Genomic DNA, 14,921 nt, shown 5'->3' with positions numbered 1-14,921 from the left:
TTAATTAGAAATGGACTGAGGTGCTTCATTTGAATATAAATGAAGTCACAAGGGAGACTTTTTTCTCTTCAGGTTTTCCAACAATCGCATAGATTGCACTTCACTCTCACACCGTGAGACGCCGTCTCAAATTCATGGGAGAATTCAACGTTATCTACATTGTGTAATTTGCCTGTTTTTGTTTTTTTTTTCATTGTCAGCGGTGGAGTCCGACGTTATGCGCCCAGGAAAACATGCATCAAATTTATATGTCTCACTGTTTATTGTTTACTCTCTTACAGCTGTATCACAGCTGAATTAATCATCAGCTAAAGAACGCCGATCATCCGGCTTAATCAGTTGGCAAAACACTGGAACGAGGCAACAATCATTTCCTGCATTTTTCATCAACCGATCACGTGTGCGAGGGACTTCGGGGCGACAGCGAGCGACATAACAAACTCCACTGTGTCCTGCTGTTGTGTGGAAAACTACTTGTGCGGTGTGCAGCATGAAATCAGACCTCAGTACCGTTATTATTGTCTGGCTTTTTTATTGAAACAATATGAGTTTGTTTGGCTGCACTTGCTGTTTTGGATGTTGCGAAAGAGTCCGTTTTAAAATAAGTGGCGTGAGTTTTCACTTCAACCTGTAAAAAGTCAACTTGAAACAGTTTGAAATATTTTTTACTGCCCTGCACAGGGATTTTTTTTTAGTTATTAATTTTTATAGTTGTATCATGATCAATGCGGCATCATCAGATCCACTTAGATATATGACACTCTTCAGAGCATACTGATTACTTTCACTTGTGTTACTTTAAGTCAACTTTAGCGCACTTTCACTTCAGTTTGACTTTGAATGAAGGACGTTAACAAGCAAAAACTACATTCTTGCATTATTCGAAACAAACTGAATCCATCCCTGATCGTTCAGCCGGTGCTAAAGCGCCTCACAAAAGAACGACGAGCTTGCGATTACGCCATTTCTCAACACAAAAGTATGCTCTAACGACTTCCTGGGAGAATAAGACATATTCAAACTCTATGTTTGTCTCCTAAACACCCATTCGCGTTCCACAAGCTGCGTTTGTGACGCTCAACCAGCTGTTTTCTTCAGGTAAACAAATCCCTTCAGTTCCTTTAAAACTCATCAGCGTTCGGCGACACAGACGCGCCGCGGATCCACCGGGACGTCCGTCACGCTTTATAAACCCGCTTCAGCACCCGGCTGCACACATCAGCCACCACAAGCTCAAGTGATTTAGTTCAGAAGTTGGCATGCGTGCTCTCACCTGCTCAGCGTTCATCGAGCGAGAGGTTCATCAGCGTTATGATCTTAAAACGTCGCTGTCTTTCATTAACCCCGGAGCCAACGAGGCCGCCGCTGATTTTAATTAGTGCGTTTGAAGCACGTTTGCTTTTTTTTTTGCAAAGGAAGTGGCTGAAGGATGCAAAGGGCAGAGGAGGGATGAACAGTCGGATCGTAACACAGTGAGAAAGCGCATTAAATTGCAGCTTAATGAGATCACTGCTGCAGGCGTGAACCTTCTTTACGTTGCTGAGGGGAAAAACACTTACTCACGTATTCACTGTGAATTCATTTGTCTCCGTCAATGGCACGACGAATGAAAATACAAAGCGGAGGGGAAGTCAAATTCAGTTTGATATCTCAATGGACAGCGCAGGAGTGATGCACATTATCCAGTCAACCGTCCCACAGAGTGGCAGATTAATATTTGATGCACGAGGCATTCAAAATGCATACAAAAGAGCAGAGACGGGGGGCTGCCCCGAGTCCGACAACAACCTCCAAAAAAAACATTAAAATTCAGGCTAAGATTTGTAAGTTGAGAACTTTCTTAACTTTTCTGCCTGTGTATGAAAACAACAACTCCTCTATCTCTCCATAATCTATTCCTCCTCAAACTTTTTCCATCCAACCAAACAGAAGAAGAAGAAAAAAATCCGCCAAATCTGCAGCTCACATTTCAGCTGTCAGGAAAATTCTGGGGAGGAACGCTAACACTTCTTTAGCGGCTCAAATATTTACTTTAGTTTGAAGTGCAGGGAGACAGAAGGATGAGATAAAAAAAAAAAAAAGTGGAGCAGAGGTTGACAGAACAGTTGTGAGTTGAATGAATGTTAAAAGGAGCTACTGTCTCGTCTGAATGAATAAGACTCGACTTCCACGGTGAGAGACACGCTGTCGACAGCTTTCAGGAAATGAATGGCTTGCAAATATTTCATCATCATAATGGATAAACAAGCAATGTGCAGACTGTGTGTACTCCAGATTGCTGGTGCTTTACGTTCAAAACTTGAAGCTATTCTCATATCAAATTGTTGATCCTTAACATTTCTGTCTTGGTGCACATCCTGATGACAGCCTGTAGTTTGCTGTAAAGTGTACGTAGCGCAACATTAGCTGCTATCGCACTCGCTTATTTCAGCTTGGTTCAGCTGATTTTAGACACGAGCTTCTAGCCTCCATATCATTGAATTATTTACTGAATCCAACGATTGCCGCAGGCCGTGCCAGCTCAGTGTTAAAGCGTTTGTTTTTTCAATCCTTTGTTCATGTTTTTGATCAAGGATACAAATGTAAAAAAAATGTTTTACTTTCACTACAAGACTTTCATAGCCAAAAGAATGAATGTTAATGAAATGTGCACACAGTCAAAGTCATCCATAATTTAATTTATTTTCATTTATTGTGTGTTTGGTCTCTTTTTCTCAATTTCTGTAGTTTTTGGGCAGTTTGTCAGACAATTTTGATGATTTCATGTTTGGAAATTGGGGCATTAGTCCACTACCTTTTGCCATTTCATGAAAAAAATCTGCATCATAACGATAACACCCTTTTATAATCAGCCCGAGTGAGAAGAGTAAAACGAAATTCAGGTGAATTATTTGCGAATAAACGTCAAAATCAAGAAATCCCACCTGCTGAGCCGATGGCACCAGCTGCAGTTGAAGTTGATCTGCGAGGACATGCAGGCGCTACAGCTGGTGAACTTGAGACAGGCTGTAGATGAGAAGGATTGAAACGGGTCAAACAATTTACACAATCAATAGCCTAATTGACAAACAGCCAAGGAAAAGGTCCACACGGCACATAATGATGAAGACTCCATCGAATAACTCTTGTAAAGAAGCGTGCGCCGAATGCTACAATAACTTCTTCTTACTGGCGAGGGGCATCATTTCAATGGCTGTGGAATTGGTGATCTTCGTCTTCGTCAGCTCCACGCGGTGGTACTCGTAGATTGTCCTGCGCCTAACGTCTATATTACGGAGAGAGAGAGAGAGAGAGAGAGGAGATTGAGTGAGAGCGCAAACAAACCATCACAAATCTCTCACCCAGAGATGAAAAAAAAAAAAAAAAATGGGGACAAGTGGCCCCTGAAGAAAGAGGAAAGACAGCGGGAGGCAGAATCAAGTCATACGGGACGCTGCCGCAGCACTTTATTTCTCAACTCTCATTGTGCCCGAACGTCAGCCCACAATCTGGCAATGGACGGTAGCAATTTCCCCAGGGAGCTGATATCAATCAGACACTGTTGAAAGGCCGCCTTCCCAGTCATCTGTAACGGCAAGTCATCAGCCGGAGAAAGATGGAGCAATTGATTAGATACATCATTGACTCTCATTGCATTCCGGCCTTTATAACTCACACAGGCCAGCTGACAATTGGCTGCTTGCGTTTGCAAGCCATGCATCTTCAGTGGCATCAGTGGAAAGAGGAAAAAGAGGAGGATGAAATACGGCCTTTGTTACAATCAAAAAGGCTCTTATCCTGCGTGCTATCTAAACACATCTGATAATAACTCCCTGGTGCCGTAGTTAATCCAAACCCTAATTGGATTGTTAAAATTACTTTTCGACGCAGCCGTTCCAGGAACAAAATTGTAAATCTGTAGAATAAATCACGGCGATGCATTGCGTCGAGCATCGGGGCATTACTCAAAACATGGCTTTTTTTTTTGCAATTATATTTGCTCGACCAATCAGGGACAAAATTAAAATTCGATACAAGAGCCGGTGGCGGTGTAACATATGCAGCGGTGACTTGCAACTCTCATCCATGAAAGAGTATAAATTGTAGAGTACTGAAGCAGTTTGAAAGACAACATTAAGAGAACAATCTCATCACTTTAGTAAAAAAAAGAATTTGACACCACTTTCAGGTCTGTCCAGTAAATAAGAATGACACGGTTAGCTTAGCATAACACAGTAAATAAGTGGAAACAGCTCGGTCTAAAGGTTAAAATATCATCTCGAAAGCTCACTAATTAACTTTACCTGTAATTTCCCCACTGTGGGATTAATAAAGGATTATTTTATCTTACATTTTGTTTGTTTAATCCAACACTAAGAAGACAAGTAAATGAAAAAACTGTAGTTTTGCAGGAGATTTGTGTGCTGGGTTTTATGCCAGGCTAAGCTAAGCGTCTCCTGGCTGTTGCTACATAATTAGCATTCAAACATAGAGCAACATCCTTAAAATCTCAGCGAATTTCCTTGCTGTAATCAATATTCTTTTTAATAACAATGCATCAAATTACAATTTAAAAAAGCCAACAGATTAAAGGTTATTTCTTTGTGCTGGCTTTAATGAGCCGTTCGCTGCTCTGGCAGCAGTATTGTTCTTCTCGTGTGACAGGATGTTGTTTCCCTGCAGACCTGCTTGGTTTGATTACACACAAGACAACTGATCAAAGCAGCAAATGTGAGCCGGCTCCGTCTAACCTGAGAAAAGACCGCCCTTCCTTTCCCCTCCTCTCCCTGGTGCCTGACTTCCTCTTGCCTCTAGCGAAGGGATTATCAGGTGCCTAATGACATGGTGGGTGCCAGAGGAAGGTCAGTTCCTCAGCCTGAGGCTGCCGATAAGTGGGCAGACTGTACAAGACGGGGGGAAAAAATGTGTCTGCACAGTTGATAACGCTCCCATGGACATTTAATTGATGTAACGTTTTGAGTGTCTGGCTCCTCTTCGGAATAGGATTGCAATTGTTCTTCGCAGGCTTTTCTTTCCGGCACTTTATCGTCTGGACGTGCACGCTTTTGTGAATTTTTTGTGAGTTTGTAGGTGGAAGGAAGCCGCAAATCAGATCAATTATATTCTGGTTCCAGACACAACATGAACAACGCCTAATGAGGATTAAGCTGGCTTCTACTGATGCGATCAAACAAAGGTAGATTTGCTAAAGCGTGTCATCAATTACGCTCAACAGGGTCAGTTAACCCGCATTCAAATTAACATCACAGCCAGTTAAGATACACGTGCATGTTTATTATTCTCAGGCTGTAAAAACACAAAGCAGATATGTGTTTGAATTACAATACCAGACAGCCTCTCGCTGCCCGCTCATGCATACGGGTGAACTGCATGGAAATCAATACAAATGTGACGTGACGACATTGAGTCAGAGATCGATGGAGGACTGGCGTCTCCGGCCGTTTGTACCGCTACACAAAATATTACAACATGTCCCATCGACCTCTTTAACCTCATGATCAAACTCTCGGCGCGCTCGATATCTCCGACACATTAAATCACAATGTTTCCTCCGAAGCGGAGATCCGCTGTGAAAAAAAAAACGGAAAATAAAAACATGGAACGACAACCGTCCATGAATAATCGCTCCAGTCTTTGCAGCTTCCTGCCAAGTACCGAGATTATTAATCCAGATACAGGACGCTATGAAAATGACAGAGGCCCGTAGCGGCTTCATTTTAAGAATAACTCACTGTGACTGATAATAATGCTTAATGTAATAATTGAGCCTGGCTTTTCACATGTGCGCTTGTACCTGACCCGTTAATTACACACCCTGGCCACGGGACACCCACAAATCCTCCCTCTCATCTCTTTCTTGGTTTGCTCTGCCCGGAGGCAGTGTAAAATGTTTGATTTGAGCTTCTAATCCGGGGCGAAGCTGGGTTAAAAAAATGTCTCGTCCCAGTTGCCATGGTTGCCGCGCAGTAATTGTCTGCAGACACTTAACTGAGTTGAAACACTTCTCCGCCGTCGTGTGGCTCTCCTCCTTGTTGTATCTGTGGTAAGATTAAGGTTTCATGTTCGCAGGACACGGAATCTGAAGAGACAGCGTTTATTAATGGCTCCACTTTAAAAAAAAACACCATAAAAAAATATGTCAAAATAGTTCAGCTGCATCTTCTCCAACCTATATTTCTATTGGATATGCAGAAGGTCAGAGGTCACACCTCAACCTTAAGAGGGACAAATGAGCCATGGCATCCTACATCTCCATGAAAACTGCTCTTTCTCTGATTCTGCTCTCCCTTATTGAAGTGACTTTCACTGTTATTTGCGTCGATGTAAAGTGTAAGAACCTTTGATCTTAGACGTTGCGTCCTCGGCTGTCTGCACACACTCTTTCAGCTCATGTGCCACTTCCAGCCCTTTGGACTGACAGGTGCAACATGCAAATACTGCCCTTTTGCTTCAGCCGCGGACATGAACCTGCGCAGCGTGAAAACAAAGCCTTGTTTGTTTCGGCTGTGGCAGGTGTTTGGTTTTGTTTGCAGTGACTGGAGGCTAGCTTAGCATTTCAGTATTCATTAAAGACTCCTGAACAGATGAGGATTTCTGCACATGCTGAAGCGGTTTACGCTTGGCTGTTGTCAGACAGACAATCTGCAGTTGAAGAGTTTGAAGGGTGGTTTCTTCTGTGATTCGGCCTAAAACCCGATAACAAAAATGGAAGGAAGGGATTAAACAGTGTTTGTTTGCTCCGATATTAGCTGGAGACTTAACACTCCAGCAACCCAAGCCAACGTGACACAAGATAGCATGATGTTTGTCCAACCAGGTTATCCATCCTTTATCTTTAACTACTTATCCCGTTCAGGGTCATGGTGGAGCCGACCCCAGCTGACATTGGCCTTCGCCCAATGTCAACGTGATCGCCAGAATATCGACTACCGACACATAGATAACCATTCACGCTCACTTTATCACCTCCGGGCAATTTAGCGTTATCAACTAGCCTAAGCTAAGCTGTCTTTGGACCGTGTGAGGAAGCCGGAGAGAAGCCACGGTGCCACGGGGAGAACACGCGAACGCCACACAGAAGTGTGGCGTCCAGCCCGGGAATCAAACCCCGGACCTCTCTTGACCCTCTCAAAGTTAGAATAGAATAACAGTATGCTTTATGTTTTTGTCCTGTACATCATAGATGATCTGGAGAGCATGATGACTTTATGATGACTCGCCCTTTTATTACGTATGTAGCCACCGTGTGTATTTTATTTACAGGGTTCTTGTTTTTCATTAGGATAGTTTGCTATTGCTGGTAAACTCGGCAAAATTAACAGCGGCTGGCTAAAATGGGACGTTACAACTCTCCTCAAAGATTTGGCGCATTAATATATAGATTTGTTTGATGAGTGAGAACAGTGAGCATTTCAGATGGATCATCAAAACAGAAGAAACAAGTCTGTTTGAGGAAGAAAACTCAGTCCTCGGTCTCAATCTGCTTCGATTCAAGATTTCATCACTTCATAAGCAAACAGCTGGACTCGCTGGTTTCATCATGCCGCGTCGGAGACATCAAAGACAGCTTGGTTTCTGATGTCTAGGAAGACTGCGCCAACAGGTTCAATGGTTCAATAGACAAATCACTCAGTGCCAACTGAAACCTTTAGAAAGAGATTTAGTGGCAAAAACTTCAGATGAGAATGGAAATAAAGTCCATGTTAAAAACTCTTTCCACTCCGAGTTGTTTCACTCTTAAAAACTTACAGAAATCATTCTCATGAAATGTTCAGGTGTAATCGACGGTGGCAGACAAAGGCCCCAAACATTTCCAAAAACAAATCACTTAAAAGAAAATCACAAGAGATCTCCAGGCCTCTTGGGGGAGCGCTACAAAAGACTAACAGGTTTATTTAGTTAGCGTTGACTCTTTCATAATGTTGTAAAAAGCTGTAGTTGCAGAACTTTTCTCCAGATGGACATGTTGTCGGCCGCCGTACTAATTCCTCCCTATCCAACTCAACGTGAAGATGCCAAGTGAGGGGCGAAAAAAAAAATCAAACCTCCTATGTACTGGGTTTAAGGTTATAAATTATTAACTTTGAAATAAATGCTGTTCAAGTTTCACATACGCAATCAAAACAGAGTTTAAATTACTGAATAAATCACATCTGACAACTCATTATTGTGGCCGACTTTGAGTCAGGGAGAGAGAGAGAGAGAGAGAGGGAGAGAGAGAGAGAGAGAGAGAGAGAGAGAGTCCGACTGTGGAAAAGAACGTCTGAAGTGTCTCCCCTTTGCTCGCGTTTGCTTTAAATTTAATGGGCCCAAATTGCAGTAACTCAAAAGTGCCTGGGAGAGGCGGATCTGGAGTCGGGCCCGCGGCTCTGCCCACTGAGAGGTGGAACCGTGTTGGAGAAGAGGTGGTGACAGTTGTGGCTAAAGCAAAACAGACGAGGCTGAACTCAAGAGCTTCGAGGCACGGCTTAAAAGGGTCAATAAAAAGCTGATGAAACAATGCACTCAGTCAGCTAAGTTACCCTTCGCTAAGCCCCGCCCCTCCTTGATTACTGTTGCTGCGCTCGTCAGGCTTTCCATTCGGTCTCGACTCAGTCTCAACCCCTCAAAGTCTCAGGCTTGTCTCGGTCCCGATACACTCATGAATTGGTCCTCAGATGAAGTCGTCTTCACTACAACACAGCTTTGAACGACCTCATTGCTGTCGCACAATTGCACAACTTGCTGCATCAACATCGGCTGGTGGATCCAAGCCCCGAGGAGGAGCAACGGGGATAAAGTACACTTTACGTAGTGGTCAAACGGTGGAATTACAATGTACAGGTCTGTCATGTAATGCCCCAAAAATAGTTTTTCCCATAGACTTACATTAGGAAAGAGATGTCTGTAACTCAGCTGCCAGTACGAACACCTTAACAGCACTTATTTAAATCATTAGGCCATAAAACATGTAAAATGAACCCCAATCCTCAACACATAAGGATCCATCTAGAGTAGAAGACATGTATATACGTTTTGTATTGACAACTAAAACCGCTACTGCAATTATAATGTTATTTGATCTAGAACAACCCGTCTAGATGCTTGACACAGAAATCACATTAGGACAAAGTAAAAAGGCATTATTGCCTTTTGAATAATCCTGATTCCTTTCCATATATATATATATATATAAACAATTTGAGACTCACTGGGTATCTGTTGGATCTTGTGGACGACCACAAAGGCATCCGACAGGCCCACTTTCACCGGGTGATTGACAGAGCTGATCTGTGACACCTCAATGGGGATCTGAAAGGGAAAAAGGGGCAAATAAATTACCAGAACAACGACGATCTGTCTGTGGCAGGCTGGAAAATATAACCAGGACATACCAACAGACAATCAACCGATATCTACCAGAGGAACTTACCGAAGCTTCATTAACAGAATTGACATTTTTTAATAGCCATCACTGGGCGACTCTGTTTGCACAAATAAGTCTGATTGTATAGACGTCTATGAGAAAAGGACTCTACTTCTCACTTGATTTGTTACCTCAGTAAACATTGTCAACATGAGTATTTGGTCTCAATTCAGTGTGTCGGGGAGGAATTGTCAAAGGTACATGAGATGGAGCTGAAACTCCGTACTAAACAAACATTGTGATCATCAAGAATCTCATAAAAACAGATTACATATCGGTCGGTTGCCCCTTCAGGCTAATAATAGCAACGTAATGAAACACCTATTAGAAAATACACCTCCAACAACTCTTCTAATATGTGAAAATAACTAATTACAAAAGACGTCATGGTCATAAAAAAGGCAACCCTGCTGTTATAACTATTGCAATTATAACATATCATTACATAGTTACTGCAATTTTACACCCTACAGCAATCTCTGTGGGATAGTATCTCATTACCACCTCTTTTTCTCTGTTGAATTAAGTTGTTTATCTCTGTGTTATTGCTCTGTTTCTCCTTTTATGTGAGTAAATATACACCATTGGGACATCTAACATAAAAACCAACATGATTTCAAATAATGGTGCACGATGGAAACAGCATGAGGACATTAAACCTGTGATTTAGTTCATGTCGGCGCCGCTCTTCTGTATAATGAGTGAAAACATGGACATGGGAAGTGATAGATACACAATTTAAAAGGTTGGATAGAATAAGAAGGAAGCTCAACACTTTGTGTGAGCTGTGCAGTTTGAAAGAAAAAGAAAAAGAATACCATTATCTTAATTCCTCTGTAAAAAACTATAACGATTTAAAAATGTAAATTTCATCAAACGTCTTTGATCAAACCCTGAAATATTCTGGTGTTGTAAGTGCTGTTTGTGTGTAATTTTGGTGGTTTTAGGTTCAGTAAATGTGTCTCCAAAGCCATGAAAAGATAAGTCCAACGAGCATATTCTCAGATTCCTCCAGGATTCTAGTAAATGTCAGGGTTTTATGCATTTTGCTGTCAACAATAAAGGTCTGAAAATCTAATGACGAACATTGTTGAAGCCGTTTTCATAAAAGCACTCGAACGACCCTGCAGGCGGATCATAGGAGCGCACTCATAAATACTTCATTCAGAAGGAGAGAACAACACAAAGACAGAAATACACTTTTTAAGTCGTCCAAGTGAATGAGTACTGACCTCTTTGTAAGCAAAAACAATCCTGCCGGTGTTGTGCAGTGTGGCCTGGAAGGTGAAGCTGCCCAGGTTGTAGTTGTCCTGCAGGTGGACGTGGTCCCATTGCACCACCAGAGCGGTCCCTGAAGGAGGAGCAGTCACATGCAGCTCAATACCGGGTGCAGGACGATATGAAATCACCCAGATTAGAGGAAAGTACAGGCGTCACTGAAAGCTACTGCGTGTCACTCTTTTTTTTTTAAAATATCATCTCTGGCTCAGATGTAGCGTGAAAGCCCGATAATGAGACGACATCAATGTAACAATTGTGTTTGGAAAACGATATGTTTTGGAAGGATTATTTCATGGCAGAGACTTCATTTCTCCGTGTGGGTGTGAAGTGATTGACGCTGATATGAAAACACTCCACTGGAGGAGCATGAAAAAGCTATAAAACTCAAACTTTTTGAGAAAAAGAAAATCAAGGCGTGACGGTTACTGTGATGGATTATGTAGCAATTTTCACTACAGTGAACGTTTTTCAAGCTGCGCAAAAGCAAATTATAGTTCTGTAAATCACTTTGTTTTATGGTACAGAAACATATGTCTCACTAGAGCTGCCAACGAGTTAAAATGTCAAGCGATAGATTTGAAAAACTTTGTATTTCCACAAAAAAAAATGGCCCGCTGAACCGTCAACCTTGTGGATGACCCGCTCTCGCTGCAACCGCCCCCAAGTTAAATTCCTTTCACCGCCGTTGTACTGGGGCAGCAAACGTTTCAGAGCTGAAGACCTCAAATTAAGCTGAAACCACAATATGGAGCTGAAACAATTAGTTCATCACCTGATTAGTTGATAAACATAGAACAATATAGAATAATCGAGGTTTTAGATTTGAAAAGTGGGATTTCTCAACATTTTCTGAACAAATATGTGATTCACGAAAATGTCAAACGAGCAAAATGTTAGTTGGAGCCCTCATCGTCGCTTCATGCTCAGACATTAAAATATGTTATTCTGTAAAATAAGTGGACCGCTCATTTAAACATGGATCCCGGACGGGAGTGTTGCACAGACCCTGGATCAGTGTGTCATGCTCAAACGCTTAAAGACCTCTCGAGGCCGACTGAAGAGCCGACCGTTTGAACAAATGATTGAATCAATGAATAAATAAGAATGAGAGTACCTTAAAAGCCAAATGCCATAACTAAATCACACAGGACCACAAAGCGTCATCATTAGGTGTTGCATTATTGTGGGTAAGTACTAAATTAGCACCAGACTCACAGGACCTTCAGCTCTACCCTCCAGACATCGGGCCTCACATTACTTTTAACACCGGTTTGATTTACTGTGGACTTCGGAGAACCTATTGATGTGAAAGCCATTCGCTCCTCCCAGCTAGTCATTTGGCCGTGCGCCAGGGCAATAAAGGTTTGTTAACACAACTAATCAATTTTTCCGTCGCATAGCCGGGGCTCTTCGCCCCCAAAGTAAAGACAGCTCAGACAGGTCGGTGAGCGCAGGCGTCTGCTTCTGCAGGAAAACCCCATTATAAATTACATGTGTTGTGTATAGAGGGCCTCTGGCGTTAGACGGCGAAGGAGGCGGCAGGAACCCGTTGACGCTCTCTGGCTTCATTGGGACTGCGTGGATGGGAAATGAGTAAAAAGAGAGAGTGCTGAAGATGTGCTGTGCAATGCGTGTGAGAGGACGGAGTTCAGGAGAACGCGGTGGATGTCTGACGGAGGACCGGAGCGCTAAATCGCAGCTGTGCCTTACGGCGCCGCGTGGCCACTCAGTCGGAGACAAGTTAAGCCTAATATAAGTCTGCTTGAAATGCATTGGGTTCTGGAGGGCAGGCCGCGCGCTATCAGGGGCTTTCTGGCTAAAAATACAGAGCGGCTGAGGAGACGTGCAGGGAGCGCACACTGGCCTTGTTTCTAATTCCACTTACAAGCTTAACAAGCTGTGCAAACAAAACAAACAAATCAAATATCGCTCGATCGCGCCGGCCCACCCTCTGACGGGGACGTTGTTTAGTGTGCTTTGTTCTGTGCGCCGGCCGAATTTTCCACGGATATTCATTCATTTGAACTTGTATTCATTTATTCAGATGACAAGACATTGAAACCAAAGATCTTAAAAACGATTATGGGGTAAATGTCGAGGTCATATTCTATTTTGGTCACATCCTCTTGCCTTAAACCTGCATTATCTCTACGAGCCACCGGGGGGCGACTCCTCTGGATGTATGGAAGTCTATGAGAAAATGACCCTACTTCTCACTTGATTTATTACATTTTAATCATTAGTTTATGGTCCTAACTAGTTTCAAATTATCTTTAATACACATGATGTTCATTTAGTAAATATTGGTCCATTTAGACTAAAAGAGACCATGAAGCAGGGTGTGCTTTAGGGCGGGGCTAAAAGGTGAGTGACAGGTCACTAATATGGTGTTGACCAGTATGGGAGTTGCCCAATTTATCCTCTTACAACTTTAACTCTGTTTTTAGTTTAAGTTTTTTTTTGCCTAATGATGTTGATGTTGATGATGAAGTTTAAAATAATAAAGTAGACATTTTAACAAGGTCAGATGATGAAAGCGTGTCCATTACTACACTTCACTCCTTCACAGCGGCGCGTTATCAAACTTTAGGATCGTTTTACAGCCCGTGAAAAACTCACTTCACCAATCACGTGTCTTTAGCAGATTCTAATCTGATAAGTAAAAAAACAAAACACCAACACACTACGCCCACAACATAACCGGCCGTCTAGCTGACGTGCCGTATTGGCAGGACATTGACTGATGGACAGTGTGTTGAGGAGCAGGACGGCTGAGAATTGATCGGCTGCCAGTTTGGTTAAAGTCTGATGAGCTCCACTGCAGAAGGTCACTCCGTTGGTCAGTCGCTGTGCTGCAGAGGGAGGGATTAATGACGGACATGATGGATAACAAGCATCAGAGACGGCTGAGGGAAGGTGCAGAGAGTGAGGAAGTGCATCAATTTAGCTTCAAGTGAGCGAGTGGAATTTAAAGGGATATTACGGAGGTCGAGGAAGTTTTTAAAAAATCAGTTAATGATGAAAGACGTCCTGATTTGTGAATAAATAGCGGAGGACGGCTCGTATAGCTGCAGGAAGAGCTTCATTTTCAAGATTAAAAACCATTTGAGGGAATTTAATGGTCGGCCATATTGAAGCACGCTCTGCAGAGGTTTCATACATGTTGTGAAAAAACGATTGAGAAAATGTAGAAGGCTAAAATAAAGTTACTTTATTCCATTCATTCTAAAATCATATATTCAGACTATTAATTCATGAATTAGTAACTACTATATTTATACAATCATGTTACTTTTTAAAGTCTTTTACGTTTTAGTCTTAGTTTTAGATATAATGTCGTGTGTAGCTCCTGCAGACTTGAGGAGTGTATTGTTGGTAAAAGTGTATTTATTTCTATGTTATAGCTCCCAATTACAACAGAAAATGCTAGAAATCGGTCACATTATTGTCAGGAGTCACAGAGAATTGATCGCGGATCCGTTTCAGTATTTTCTGGAGGTTGTGAACACAAAGTTGGTTCGCGGGAGACTTAACCTTCATTCTGTCCTTCCCAGAATAAAAGGTGGGTTGGAGCCAAAAGTGTCAGTTTGTTCTTCATGCATCACACAAAAGAGAGTACACAACTTCTAAGCATTGAGGTGGAACAACAACGAATTACTAAACTGCAGTTACCGTTGTCAAAGTAGATGACGGTAGAGTTTCTGGAGACACTGGGGTCAAAGTTTGCCATCAGCGGAGCGATGTACTGAGTAGCCGTCAGCATCCGGTGGACCACGTCGCCTGTGTAGATGAACCCTGAGGAAGAAACAGAGACAACATACAACTTTCAGCACCCTGAATTCTGATTTCAATGCGAATGTCCCTCTTGTTAGAATCTTCAATGTGTCACTTTTAGTGTTGTACTTGGTTTGATAAAGTGTTTTGAGGGGGCTTTACCCTTTGGCAACTCATAAAAACCAACATCAATCTTCCCTTCCCCTGTTATCACATGCGGGAGGTTTCAGGAAGACGACACTCTGCCCTCCAGTCCAAAGTTAAAAGCGTCTCATTAACCCACGACCAACACCTCCCTCTCTGTCGCCGGCCTCACGCTGGCGGCTGCAAATAATTAGCGCTATTATTTATCATCAAAAACAGCAGGGCCAAACCGAGGGGCTTTAAGATGACACATCCTGGAAGAAAACGTTGTTTTTCATGCACTGGTCAATGGGTCTAGTTTTGCCTTCTTTCTTCT

At 42.5% G+C, this 14,921-nt stretch overlaps 1 protein-coding gene across 3 annotated transcripts in view; it reads right to left on the bottom strand.

The window, feature by feature from the left end:
- plxdc2b (plexin domain containing 2b) overlaps positions 1-14,921 on the bottom strand; it is an 83,804-nt gene that overhangs the window by 17,153 nt on the left and 51,730 nt on the right. For all 3 annotated transcript variants that reach the window (XM_068582211.1, XM_068582212.1, XM_068582210.1), the window contains exons 5-9: positions 14,360-14,482; positions 10,639-10,757; positions 9,192-9,291; positions 3,170-3,265; positions 2,925-3,006 (exon numbers count right to left, since the gene is read on the bottom strand). In XM_068582211.1, the coding sequence (XP_068438312.1) occupies positions 2,925-3,006; positions 3,170-3,265; positions 9,192-9,291; positions 10,639-10,757; positions 14,360-14,482 (520 nt within the window). The remainder of the gene's footprint in view (positions 1-2,924; positions 3,007-3,169; positions 3,266-9,191; positions 9,292-10,638; positions 10,758-14,359; positions 14,483-14,921) is intronic.

The sequence above is a fragment of the Clinocottus analis genome, unplaced genomic scaffold (genome assembly GCF_023055335.1).
Source record: "Clinocottus analis isolate CAN_PGR_092001 unplaced genomic scaffold, fCliAna1.0.p SCAF_18, whole genome shotgun sequence".
Classification (NCBI taxonomy): domain Eukaryota; kingdom Metazoa; phylum Chordata; class Actinopteri; order Perciformes; family Cottidae; genus Clinocottus; species Clinocottus analis.
Note: the sequence above shows the minus strand (reverse complement) of the source record. Positions and strands in the feature narration are given on the sequence as shown.